General features: G+C 35.1%; 1 protein-coding gene across 1 annotated transcript in view; it reads right to left on the bottom strand.

The window, feature by feature from the left end:
• The window catches only part of MRC1 (mannose receptor C-type 1), a 78,825-nt gene that overhangs the window by 39,425 nt on the left and 25,152 nt on the right, over nucleotides 1-14,248 (bottom strand). Inside the window, exons 5-9 of the mRNA XM_019752082.3 lie at nucleotides 13,102-13,215; nucleotides 10,133-10,279; nucleotides 6,019-6,201; nucleotides 2,818-2,975; nucleotides 1,133-1,243 (exon numbers count right to left, since the gene is read on the bottom strand). Of these exons, the coding sequence (XP_019607641.3) occupies nucleotides 1,133-1,243; nucleotides 2,818-2,975; nucleotides 6,019-6,201; nucleotides 10,133-10,279; nucleotides 13,102-13,215 (713 nt within the window). The remainder of the gene's footprint in view (nucleotides 1-1,132; nucleotides 1,244-2,817; nucleotides 2,976-6,018; nucleotides 6,202-10,132; nucleotides 10,280-13,101; nucleotides 13,216-14,248) is intronic.

The following is a 14,248-nucleotide window of genomic DNA, read 5'->3' as shown; positions in this document are numbered from 1 at the left end:
GGAAGCAGAGAGAGACAGTGATTAACTTTAACTTCAAGTCAGGAATGCATGTTAGAATCATAAGTTAACCACTTAAAAAATAGAAGTAGAATGTATAATTCCCAAACATGTGGAGGAAGAAAATGGCATAAAGCTATTCAGTAGAACGAATGCAATGCAGGAAAGGAGAAAAAAGAAAACAGAATGTAAACAAAATAAAGCACAAAATAAGATGATAGAAACTGATCCAAATATATAAGTATAGAAAACAAAACTAAATTCATGTTTGCCAGTTAAAAGCCAGATTAGATTAATCAAATTAGATTAAAAATAAAAGTGTAAATATATATTCACAAGATTATTCCTAAAATATAATGACATTATTAGAAAAAGAGGTTCTAGGGAAATACCAAGCAAAAGATAGCTTCTGTGACAATACTGATATTATTTAAAATGGACTTTATGGCAAAAATAGCATTATTATGAATAAAGAAAGTAATTACATAATGAAAGGACTGATTCATTAGGAAGATATAACACATATCAAAGTATATAAAGCAAAAATTGACAGAAATGCAAGGAGAATATTTTGTCAAGTAGACAAAACATTAGGAATATAGAATATCTGGATAATATAATTGCTAAATTTTACCTAGTCAGCATATATAATATACACCCCTGAACCCAATTACCAAAGACCATCTCTTCAAGCACACCTGGAATATTCGCAAAACCTGACTGTGAACTAGACCATAAAGAAAATATCAACATAAAACAACAAAGACTTTATATCTTTATATGATCACAATGCAGTGAAATTAAAATCAATTGTATCTCCCAATTATTTAGAAACTAAGAAACAAAACACTCATCACTACCAACACACACATGCCTACACACACACACACACACACACACACACACACATACAATTCATGGGTCAAAGAAATCTTAATGGAAATTGAAAATATTTAGAATTGAATCACAGCAAAAACAATGATACAAAAACTAACAATAAACCACTGAATATTTAAACCATTGAAAAGTTTGGCTAGCTATGACAGTAATAAAGTACTTTCACGGGCAAAAATAAAGCCAAGTATATCATATACTATTTCCTGATCTGGAATCATCATGTACATTCTATACTCACTTTCCGGCAGCCTGCTTCTACTTCCACTACTTCTGGTCCCTGGGTTTGTGATTTCATCTTACAGACGTAACCAAGAGAACGCTCGCAGGCCCAATCTGCCCAGTACCCCTCCTGCGGAAAGCAAAGAGGAAAAACGTCATGATTATCAGTTGTTTGACTTTGATGCTATTGTCTTGTAATTGTGCCTCAGAAAAAGAAAAACAAAGATTTAAGTTATTAAGAGAAAATGGCATCTATGAAAAAAGCAAAGGTAAATTGACTTTTCACAAGTAAACGGCAAATCTGAATCTAGCTACAAAGATGTAAAAGGAGATTGTAGCCCCCATATGTTTTTATATCTTAGCTGTCCAAGTCACTATTTAGAGGGATCTAGAGAGAAACTAAGATTGCTTGTAAGCGATGGTGCCAAAGAAAGTTTTGCATACAGCCTCTACAGTCAGCTGGTTTCAAGTTAAGCAAGTATATGTAAAACCATCCAGAATACACTCCCTCGCCCAACACAACAAACTTGAAAACACACCTGAAACCAGGCATCTTTCCTCCCTTTCCAAGTTTTATTAATGACTGTCCTCTTGGATCTAAGGCTTCAACTTTAGCTCTACTTCCAATTCCATCCTCTCTCCTTTCCTTAGAAATTTCATGGGAAAATGACCTCTCTTATCCTTCACTTAACTTCCAAACACCTTGAAAAAAGTTTTCTGTATTGTCTGCCTCTAATTCCTCATCTCTCACTCCGTCTCGACACACTGTATTCAATCCTTCCACCAGAGAGATGCTTATAAATGGTAGGTTTGGTCTTCCCACTCCTGGGCGAATCCATGCTTTCTCAATCTCGATGGGTGTTCCTACCCACCTTTCTTTCTCTGACTCTATGCATCAGTAGGATTCTTTCTGGTTTCCTCTTCCCAGGACATACTTCTGCCTATTCTTTTGGTAGTTTCCACCTACTCTCTTCTTAAGCTTTCAATTAATCGCAACAAAAACAACCACAATGACAAAACAGTAGCTAATACTTATTTGGACAATAAGTTTGGGTCAAGTGCTATGTACATTATATGTATTAACTCATTTAATCCTTATACCCACCATACGAGCTGGGTATAGTTATTATGCCCATTTCGCAAATGAGGAAATACTTCTCACATCAAAACCTTGCTTCTTAACCACATTCGTTGTCTGTTAACAAAACTGAACTTGATGATATCCTTCAGTTGCCAAAGTCATATTTAGGATATGGAAGCAATCTTTTCATATTTGGGACTTCCATATAATCTAAAAAAAAGCAAAAGCCCTGAATTCCGGCTGTGGGACCCAGAATAGATCGAACTAGGGCTACATCTATTCAGAGCAACCAGTTGAAAGTAGAACCAAAGCTCTGAATTGATTTCTCAACCCATACATACATGGTATCATTTAGAACCTAGCACAGGATCAATATACGAGTATTAGTTATTGGTTAATTTTATACTTGACCCAGAAGTTTCTGTCTGTTGCTTTTCTGGGCCTCTTGAAAATTTGACGTTGCTAAACAATTGAGAGAGATTCAAGAAATTGAATCTGAGTTTTGGTTCAAGTTTGATCTATGCCAGGTTAACCTAGACTAGACATAATCTAAACAACCAATGTAATAAGTGGGGAAATCCCCTGTGGCCTCTGCTCGATTTCAGTCATTAAAGTTACCTCACCTTGCCTTTCATGACAACGCAATCTTCCTGCCTGTTGTTTTCATGGCTGGGTTCTCCGCGAAGCCATTTGGTAAATGTCACAGGGGTCCCATCACTCCATTCAAAGTACATTTGAATCTTGAGGTCATTTAAGCCAATCCATAATACATCGTCTGGCTCTAAGCAAGAAGAAAAACACAACAGCAATTTACACAAAGTTTTCTTTCCAGAGATCAGGAGGTTATCAGGAAAGGAAGGCCCTCTGTTTTAACAACAGTTCTACTCTGTTAATATGATAACTATCATAAAGGACCATCCTATTAAGTGACCTACCTGCTGTAGATTGCGATGTGAACTATACTTTATGCTGTCAATTTTATTATCGTTGGATTGTGTAATGTGTTCTTTACATTGTGAACCTGACTGTATTGTTTTGTGGTGCTACTGCCAAGTACATCACCTGAGAGGTGAAAAACTGAAATTGAGGTGGGTCTATCATCACCCTCTATCTTGTGGAGCTTCTTTTTTGTCATAAATAACTTACCATGCCAGCTGCACTCATTGTGTTGGAAATATGGCGCTTATGTATATAAAAATCTCTTTGAGTACTAGTAAGTCTTAAGTTATGTTTCAAAATAATAAATATTAAAAACCACTTTTATTTGACTAACTGTTGTTAACAACAACATTCTAGGTATTTCTGTTAAAGCTCAATCACTGTACTAGGAGTGAAAATGACCTATACAGTGAGAAGATGCATAAACTGAGGAGTTGGGCTGTGTCCTGACATTTGGCACTTATTTATTAGCGTAGAAATATAAATTGATGTGAAATTATTTTCACCATGAAATACAAGAAAAACCCAAATAACAAATAAAGGTTAAAACAAAAATAACCAGGTCTAGATATAAAATGTGATCCTTTCGTTTTAAAATCCTATGAAGAGCATTATTGATTTTAACAATAGTTATAATTCTAAAAATTCTAAATATCATGAATAAAATGGGACAAAATTGAAGGCTAGAATTTCATGGCCAAAAACTTATAATTCCAAATTTTTAAAAAATGAAAGAACACACAATTCAATATCCATTTAATTTGCTCTACTGGGAATTCCATCATGAATGCTTGACTTATGGTCTTTAAATGGTAACATAAAATTACTTGCCAAAGGATTTTAAAGATGATATTGCATATAGAAAAAATGCCACTATACAGGAATTTCCCGAACCGGTTTAGTCTCTTCCTCTTACAGTTGTCACTCAGCTTTGCTTTTGGAGAAGTCCCTGACTGGCCTAGCGCCAGTCCCAGCAGATGTTTCCAGCACTATAAAGAGTGAATGACATTGCCTGGATAATCCTTTTTCCTTTCACTTAATTTGGCAGATGATGGTCTTTTCGAGCAGCCCATACAGACTTCAAAATGAGCTCACAGACACCTCAAGGATTTAGGTTCAAAACTGATGAAGACCTAACTCCCAAGTTGCACAATTATAATAAAGTATTAAGAGCTTCCTACAGACATCTTTCTGACTAAACTGTTCTCCCCTTCCACCTTTCTAATTCCTAGGCACAGTTTTGACCCTACCGAAATATGTAAGACGTGAGTATAAAGTTGTAAGGCTGATTTTTATAAATTGGCTATGGAAGCTGTCTCAGTTGATGTAATCATAATGTATGTGTGCAGGTCCCAATGTATGCACTGTATTCCCATGACTAACGTAAAAGATATCATCTCAACTAGCTGCAAAATGTTTCCTAAGCTTGGGATTTAGAAACAGTAATTTTAATTTTATGTCTTTCTTTACTGTTATCGATATTGTTTTTATTGTTTTAAATAAGTAAGTCCTTATCAATAATAAAAAAGAAATGTTTCCCTAGTGAAAATTCACTCATTTTCAAGCTGAATTTAAAATGTTATCCAACTTCCCAAAATAACTATAGCAATAAACATGTAAGGTTCTCTGGTTACTACATCATATTACATAAAATAGAGCAAAATTTGCACATTAGCCCTAGAACATTATAACTAATCCGTTTTTCACTGATTTATTTGCAAATTTTAGTACCTACTATAAGTATCATGACTTACATGTCATGATATTATCCAGATAGATCCATTTTGATTACATTGTTATCATCTGATCTGAATTCTCCAGGATAGTAAATAGTAAAAAAATCAAGAAATCGTTCATAGGCTGCCGCAGTCTATTATCATGGCCTAGTAAACTCAAGTGAGGTAAGCAGAGAAGAAAGGATTCCATTTGGCACAGGAGCAAGGAATCTTTCAAATCTTTCTCTGAAACGACTCTATTTTTCTCATCTATTTGTCAATGGCCCTTTCCTCTTCCCTACCCCCACTCCTATCAATTGTAGGCAGGAAGTGGCAGGAAGCAGTCCCCACCATTGCCTCCATCCATTTCCTCTTGTTTTGCTTGCTAGAAATGAACAGCTGCAGTGACTCAAAAGTCTCATCAGTGGAACAGAAAATGATAATCATTTAATCAGCAAGTACTGCAGAGGGTCCATTACCATTAGGCTCCTCCACATTCTTCTCCTCTTCAGGATAAGCATTCCCATCTCATTTTACCCACTTTTTTTTTTTTTTAATAAGCGTTTTTCAATTTTTGAAAACTTTACAATATTTTGGTTGGTACATTTTCTATTCACGTGTTACATTATGTACCTAAAATGCAGACATAAATTTCTTTAATAGGTTGAGGCCAATATCTAACTACTCCAATAAAATATCTTATTTCTTTCCCTGCTCACCATTCTAGCAGCATTAGCTATGTTAATAAAGAAAATACAATCCAAAGTATGAGATGATTCATTTTGAGACCTTTCTTGTGAGATAAAATATAGGCCTCAGAAAAGAAAATATACAGACATACACAAATAATTACAAAAACTGAAATACTATCGACAAGTTTAAGGTAGACTTTTCTGAGTCCAGATTATATATAGAAAAATATTTTTTAAATTATCCATGAATTGATTACATATTAAAAGAAAAATAAATCAAATTAGCTCTTAGTGATAAAAAATTCTTTAAAATGCTAAACAATTTCAACATTTTAGGCATGGTTAGTATTTATTACTAAATATATGAAATTGGTAATTGAATCATTAACTTGAATTTATAAAATTTAACATTTATGATTAAATTTTCCAGAGATGCTCAAAGATTGGAGTCAAGCCTGTTATTGATGGAAGTTCATACCATATCCCAGCTGAGAGAGGATGAAGTCAAATTCTTCAATGGTGTGCACACTTGCTAGATCGCCACCTTCCTTCCGACATGCAACCAAGGCATCTCTTTGGATTTTCTTCTCTCTGTGAATCTTGTAACAGTGACCTGCGTATGGCCACCACTGACTCGGACATTTAGCAGGTACGTCACTTTCTAGGAAAAAAAAAAAAAAAGAGTTTGGGAAACATTTAAAAGGGAAGGTGTTTTTCTTTTTCTTCTTTTTTCTTTTTATTGTAACAACATTTTCTATCATTCTATATAAAAAACAGTTCAGAGTTATGGGCAACTAAAGGCAATCTTTAGTTTTCATTTTTTGGCATATTCACAAAAGATAAACGAGACTGTGCCTTCTTTTAGACTGAAACGGATATGAATCCATCTTTCATTTTAAAAATGATGCTAGGGAAATCTCTGTTTATAAAAAAAAAAGAAAAATTATCTACCACAACGCCACATGAAGATATAATAGACTGTATCATTTTATCTGCACTTTGTCATTAGCAAACCTGTACTAAGCATGTTGTGTAAATGCTGGAGGTGCGAGGTGTGACATATCATACATTCCTTAAAGATTTCAATGTACATCTAGTCTAAGGACATTAGGGGGCCAATCATTCCTCAGAAGAGGGCAAGACTCATTAAACAGGCATGAGAGAGAGGTGTTAAAATGGAATAAAACGGGGAGGTGGGGCACCAAGGAGCCTCTGAAACCTTAGCAGTAGGAAGCTCTGAACAGACCCACTGCCCCTGACTTTCTCCCAAAAGATGATGTATGATATTGTGGAAATCACAGGGATCAGATTCAGAAGTCTTTCAGGTAAAACCTGAATTTGCCACAATTGCGTAATCTTGGGCCAGTCACATCCTATGAACCAAAGTATCCATATATTTAAAACATTTTAAATAACATTAATACTAATATTAAACTACCCATCCTCACTGTGTTCTGGACTAGCAAGCTTTTGCGATAACGTGACTGTAAGTTAAAAATGCCACACGATTATTATTTAATCAAATCAGTAATAGGGCCAACATCCTACTAATTGTTATGGTCAAATTTCAGAACCTTAATTATACATTACAAAAATATACTATTACGGTACTGAGCTGGGGAGGGCACGGGCAGAGACTCACCATATTCATCCCCATGTGCCCTAGAACTGACATAGGGCATGGTACCTGGTAAGGGTAATATGCATGTTCGTCCAGAAAAAAAATTAAAGTTACATTTGCTATACTGCAGCTTATGCTTACCATTTTATGCATACTATTTCAAACAGCAATTTAGCAACATACCTTGCGTAAAAAGGACTATATTACCAAATGAATGTCAATTTATATATTGAAATTTGATATTAACGTTCTCAAATGTGCTGCCTTAGTAAATATTCAGTGTAGGGCACATAACAATATTTGTTATGAATTTAATGTGTCAGTCGCATTTTCCCTTTAAGGCTGAGACTATCGGCAATATCTTCGTCAAAGCCCAGGATTCTGAGTACAGTAGTCACTCAAGTAAATAGACAGTCATGATGACCAAACACTGTATTTTTGTAATAGAAATATGCATATTTTAAAAAATTATATCCCCTCAATACAATTTAGATTCTGTAAACTTCCAATGGTTACAAAAAAAGAAAAAAGAAAAAAAAATAGTTTGTATACCTCTGGAGCCCTCTGGTGGGATATTTTAATTTTGCTGCCTAGGAAGCTGAAAATAATGTCAGCAAATGCTCAGGTCTTCAAACATTGAGCAGATGAACTTTAAGGATATTTTCAAACATAAAAACCACCAGTGGAGGGAAGTTCCCTGTGGAGTAACTACAAAAGGTCACTTATTGCTCGGGAGCAGCGCTCTCCGACAGAAATGCAATGTGAGCCACATACTTGTAAACTCTTAAATTTCCTAGTTGTCATGTTAACTAAAAATAAAAAGAAACAGGTGAATTTAATTTTAGTAATATGTTTTATTTAACTCAACATATCCAAAATATCATTTTAACACGTAATCAATAAAATGATTTTTTCCCATAAGTCTTTGTCCAGTATGTAATTCATACTGACAGCACATCTCAGTTGGAACGAGCCACATTTCATGTGCTCAGTGGCCACCTGTGGTTCAGTGGCTCCTGAACTGAATGGTGCAGCTCTAGGGACCTAGGAATTATGGACAAACAGGATATCACTACAAGGGCCATGAAGGCCCAAGGTAGAATTCTCACCCAAGGGGTCCCCAGTCACATGTGCTGCATAATTTGACCTTTGATATTCTCTGTCAAGCTCTGGTTTATTTGACTTTATACATAAGAGAGAATGGTTAATCCAGGAAGTATAGAGAAATTTAAGAACCAATAACAAGTGAGGCATAGGAAGCAAGGTGAGGCATAGGAAAGAAATAAGAATAGTTTACTGAATGCTTGACAATGTGAACAAATGTTCACAGGAAGAACGATTGTCAATATTTCCTTTTCACAGAGAAGGAACCTAAAACTAGGGGGGTTAGGTAACAAGGCCAAGTCAACAGAATTCCACCTCCTGGACCAAGAAAACTATAAAATAACCATTCTTCTCTTCCCCAAAGAGGCAATTCCAAGTCTTCTGAAGGAGAATTGGATAAGCTCATCCAAGGAGGGAGAATTATACTATTTCTCCTACTGGAGGGCTAGAAGAGATGAAATACAAGAAGGATTGAGGTCTGCCTGAGCCATGTTCACAGTCATAATGGTGATATTGAAAAGTATGACCAGACCCAATAGCCAGACCCTCACCTATTCCCATTGGAGATCCAGCTATATCTGTAGCTATTAAAAGTGCAAACACACCTACTCTTTGATCCGGCAACTCCACTTCTAGGAATTAACACACATGTGAAATGACATGTGTGTAAAGTTATTCACGGTAGAATTATTTATGATAATTAAAAAATTGGAAGTAAACTAAATGTCCATGAATAGGGAACTAGTCAAAAAATAGAGAGTCTTTCTCTCTGCAATGGCCATTGTGCAGCCATAAACATGAACACAGGAGCTATTTGTGTACTACATGGAATGAGGTCCAAAATTAGTTATTAGGTGAAAAACTAAAGAATATATGTATAGTATGCTGCCAATGAATAAAACAGACAAAAATACTTATAAATATACTTGTTTCATAGAATAACTAGGAAAGGATATACACCCAGAAACACTTATTCACCAGAGAGGAGAACTGGGTGGTAAAAGTAAGAGGTTGGAAGGAAATATTATTATTTATCATTTGGTACTTTTTGACTTTCCAGCCACTTCAATCATATTTTAAAATAAAATAAATTGTTTTTAAAAGTCAAGGAGAAAAAAAGTCTACAATGCCACACAATCAGATTTCCCAAGCAGAATACATACATACATACATACATACATACATACATACATACATTTCTTTAAAGTACTGTGCCCCTTTAAAAATAGCTTAATTGTAAAAAAAAAATGGAGTTTGTTTGCGTTTTACCAATTTGTAGAAAGGATGCAGTCTTGCCTTAGTAGTTTAATTCTTCCAGAAAATTATAGTAGAGAGCATAATTGATTTTTTTTCCTCAGGTCTAGCCTATATACAAAATTCAGTTACCACTTTTGGGATGTTTTATTCCATTTCTATAAAGACTTCAGTGTACAATGCTAATTTGAATAGGATCAGAGCCCAGATAGACCCTTAAACAGTGAGGCCATTAAAAAATTTTTCTTTCAGATATTTATTTCCTAGGTTGGATTCCAATTTTGTCACATGTGCAAGTTTTATAAACCCTCTGAATATCTTTTTTCCTCATCTAGGATGTGTGAATAATAATAACTCCCTCATAAGGCTGCAGCAAAAACAAAATTTTTATTTATGTTCTGTCAAAGGCTTTGCACATACCTAAGCACCACACCACACTCAGGAAATGTGACCAGTAAGTAGGAACCAATAAAAAGAAATTTTGTAGGAATATCATTAACCTTGTTCCATAAATTATCCACAAAACATGTCATTTCATACAGTTATGACTAGGTTGTAATTTTATCTTTTAATTATAATATTTTATACACTTCAGATCAAATAAATCACTTACCTGAGGGAATAACAAAAGGATTCAAAGTTGTGTTGCCCTTTTTACAAATATAGCCTAGTCTCTGAACACATGCCAGATTTTCCCATTTAGCATTTTTCCCGGGATTTAGTGACACACAGCTTTTTCCAGGTTCTGTTGATGGACTTCCTGTGAGAAAAAGAAAAAATTGAAGTGGGACTCTTATAAGTGTTACAAGTAGATAGCCTCTTCAGTCTCATTTCTTCATCCTTGGCATTTAATGGATTCCCATTCTGTCTTTTGCTATAGATTCACAAATAAATATTTACTGACTGTAGAGCAAAAGCTATGTTGGGTTGGATCTCTCCAATGCCTATCTTGTTGTTGGATCTCTCCAATGCCTAAAGTGTTGAATATGCGAGTTTGCTTCTTTGAAATAACTTTTCCCCACAGTATTAAATGATAAAGCGAGACTTCAAAGCCTGAGTGATTTGCGCACAGGGTATTGTGACATGTGACAGAGAGGTAGCTAACCAGTGAATACTTGGTGTTCCAAACCAGCCCCATGAAACACTGTCAATACCTACCAACAAAACTAAGTCTACCTAACTGTGAGCACCAGATTAGAGAGTTTCTGGACATGGGGAAACTTTCTCCGATTAGAAAGAGGAGACAGGAAAGGAAGACAATGGACAGGAGAAAGGCAAGGGAACAGATGCTGGAAGCAGCAACGTGCCCGAGTAAATGCTGATCAAGTATGCCGAGAACTAAAATTCTTTCTCAAGATTTTCAACGCAGCCTGCGAAGAATATTTTTAACAACTAACCCCTCATCCCATGTTTTACCGGAAACTGATTAAGGAACCAGATAAAGTCAACTTTGCTCATGTAAACAAATACATGCATGGATATCCACATCTCTCATGCTTTTTCACTACATTATGATTTCAAAACCAGTGCTCTAAAAACTAGCTCCCTTTCACACCTGAAGACAGGTGAATGAGCCACATTTTCTTAATGACTCTGCTTTGTGATATTTGGCCTATGTATGACCTGGACCTGGATCTTACTACCCCCAGGTAATACGAAAAGCATATTACCTGCTCCATAAGCCTTTGTCAAAAATTTTTGAAAGTTGCTTGAATACCACACAAAGAAAAAACTTATTAGTGATAAGGATAAAGATGTTTTTAAGGATAAAGATGTTGATATTGTGACCAAATTCACAGTATGACTGAACTAACAGATACGATGTCAGTATCAGTAGAAGAAGGAAATTTTCAAGAAACAATAATGTATTTTATAGCTATTGGTTATTAATATATAAACTAGAAAATCATGTTAGACATTTATTTATCACTATACCATTACCAACTTTAATGTATTAGTTGTCTTTAAATGGTTGCCATAGTTATATATTTAAATTCATAGTTGTATATCATTTGTACAAAACATCCTCACTTCAAGTGTGAATGTATTTTAATAGATGTATTACTTAGTAATAAGTACTCAATTGAATGCTTTTTGAACAATTTATACAATAACAATTTCTAATATCGCACAAGCTTTCTAATTTTAGGTTGAAAAAACCCTCATACTATTACAGAAAGTGATTTAATTTTGCATCTACTTCTCAGGAACTTAGTTTAGTAAGGAAGATCATTTCTTTTTTTCTTATTACTATTCCCATTTCACTTCTCACCTACACTGAAACCAACCTCCAAATTTCCTCACTGAACTCTTACAACGCAGGTGGTTAAATATGACAATGATCACCCCCCCCAAATGAGTAATAAGTAAAATGACCTGCCCAATGATTAAGCAACAAAGAAAAATAAACTCTACTCCCCTCATAAATGACTATTAATTATCTAGTCATCTGATTGAGCCCAATTGTATCCTCCAGTTTAATTTGACTGCGTGAGTAGGCAGACAACTCAAATCCTCATCCATGAAAAAGGGGATCTTACATTCCCTTGCAGCAGTTTTTACTTCCCATTCCAGGGAAAATAGAACTGATACTCATTGTAACACTTTAGTGACAACCCTGTAACCATCCCGCATTGAGAGTGATATTTCATAGTAAAATCTAAGCAGTTTAAACCAAAATATAGCCTCTAAAATTTCCCTCTCATGTTTCAGCATCTATTCTGAATATTATTTTACTGAAGTTTTCCTTTTTTTAATAGCATAAGTCAATAATATAGAAAATTGAGAGTTTAATTCTGGAAAACAAATGCAAAATCCATGCAAAGCCTTTAACAAAGAAGTCTAAGTGTATGAAAAAAACAACAATACTCCATCAGTATGTTCCATAGCAGAACTTGGAAATGAAGAAGTGACCCATATTCTATTCCTTTCCTTTTGCCCACACATGGCAGACATCACTAATTGTTCGTTGTACTCTTTTGTAATAAACTAAGACTGGTATGGGGTGGGGATGGGGTTAGGAGTGGGGTGGGCATGGAGGTTCAGAATCATACTAAATTGAGTGCCTGGTTGGTGTTGGTGAATCAAATGAGATTTTTTTGTTATCATTGATTTTGTTTCCTTTGAATAGCTGCTGTATATGTGAAGCAAAATTATTATTTCGTCTCCTTTTATGTTCTGCTACCTGTATGTTATGACAATGTAGAAATAATTAGTTCAGACAATTTTCTGTCCTCCACAAAAATTTGAAAGCTGTGGAAGGCTTGATCACCCAGCCCACCAACTATTTTATACCTAGCAAATATAGGATCCTCTAAGAATTGATACTGAAACAGAGACCTGTTTTGATTTGTTTGATAATCCTACCACAAGTTGTTATCCCAGGAAGCTGGCATAACCTTACAGTTTTAATATATTCAAATCTAATGGGAAGATTTCAAATCAAGGTGGGAAATAAATTGTGTTTGATGAAGTCTCCCACACTCTTCTCTTTGAGATCTACACGTGAGATGGTGAAGGTCCCCATGGTATCCAGATAAATTAAACTTAGATGAATTCAACCACTGACAAGCTTCACCCTACCTGGTAACCAGTTCAAATATCGGAATGGACTGCCACCACTCCACTGCCATCCACTGTTGAGACTCAGACTGTTAAGGCCAATCCATAGTCCTGAAGTTAAGGAATTGGTTAATCCTGTACAAACAAAGGAAAAACAGAAACCAAAGTCACATCTGGAAAAGACACTGAAATCGAATTCAGAAGAATGTTAAAGTGATCCTTTAACATTCCTCATCTGCTTTAGGCACTTCTAGGCTTGTTTCAAAGAATTAAATGAATTATTAAAATGACCTGACACATAGTACGTGTGCAATAAATGTAAGCTATTGACATTATTATTATTGTTATTATTATTATTATTATTATTATTATTATTATATGTTGAAGTAGGGTTGGCAAAAGTGTGATTTCAAAACAAAATTCAAACTTAATGTTAAATATATAACTTAAAGCAAATGAACATCAGCCACAATTTTTTTCTCTAATGCACTTGAGAGACCAATTTTGTTTGAGTATTACTATAGAAAGCATCAATTCCACCTGCTAAATATTTTCATTCTTAACTTTTATGCTTGTGCTGTCTGGACTGGTTATATACCTACTTTTGAACTTGGTTATAACAGAAAATGCATTTATGTCCAATATTATGCTGCTAATTTTTTTTTTCTCTCTATTGAGGTCCAACTTGTTTTCCAGCCAGCACCAAAGGAAACCGGCAAAAACAATCAGAGTAACAAGCCAAGTTTCACTTCCTTATTTCAGTTCTGTAATGCAAATCCTGCACATTTGTAGTTATAAATCTGATTCAGGAATTGAGGATTAAATAGGGTGTCCCCAAATTTTTGAGGTTAGAAACAGAAGTGAGGGTGATGAAGTGATGGTGGTGATGTCTGTATGAGCTGCTGGGCACAAGCAGTAACCCTGCAGAGCATGTGAAATCAGATTGCCAGTTTAGAATAAATTTACTGGAGCAAAGGAGCTGTGGACTTTTTAATTAAGGGTTCTTTCTCTAGAGTGCTTTGGGGACCACCAGATCCTTGTTTATTTTGTGAGACTCAGGCAAACTGAAATGGAATGACAGCACTGAATTCTAATTCGGCTATTTTTCCGAACATGAGACTTTAGACAAGTTTTTAACTTTTACCTTCCAGTCTGTTGTCTCATTGAC

Source organism: Rhinolophus sinicus, chromosome 1, assembly GCF_057876585.1.
Source record: "Rhinolophus sinicus isolate RSI-liver-muscle chromosome 1, RSI-T2T, whole genome shotgun sequence".
NCBI lineage: Eukaryota > Metazoa > Chordata > Mammalia > Chiroptera > Rhinolophidae > Rhinolophus > Rhinolophus sinicus.
Note: the sequence above shows the minus strand (reverse complement) of the source record. Positions and strands in the feature narration are given on the sequence as shown.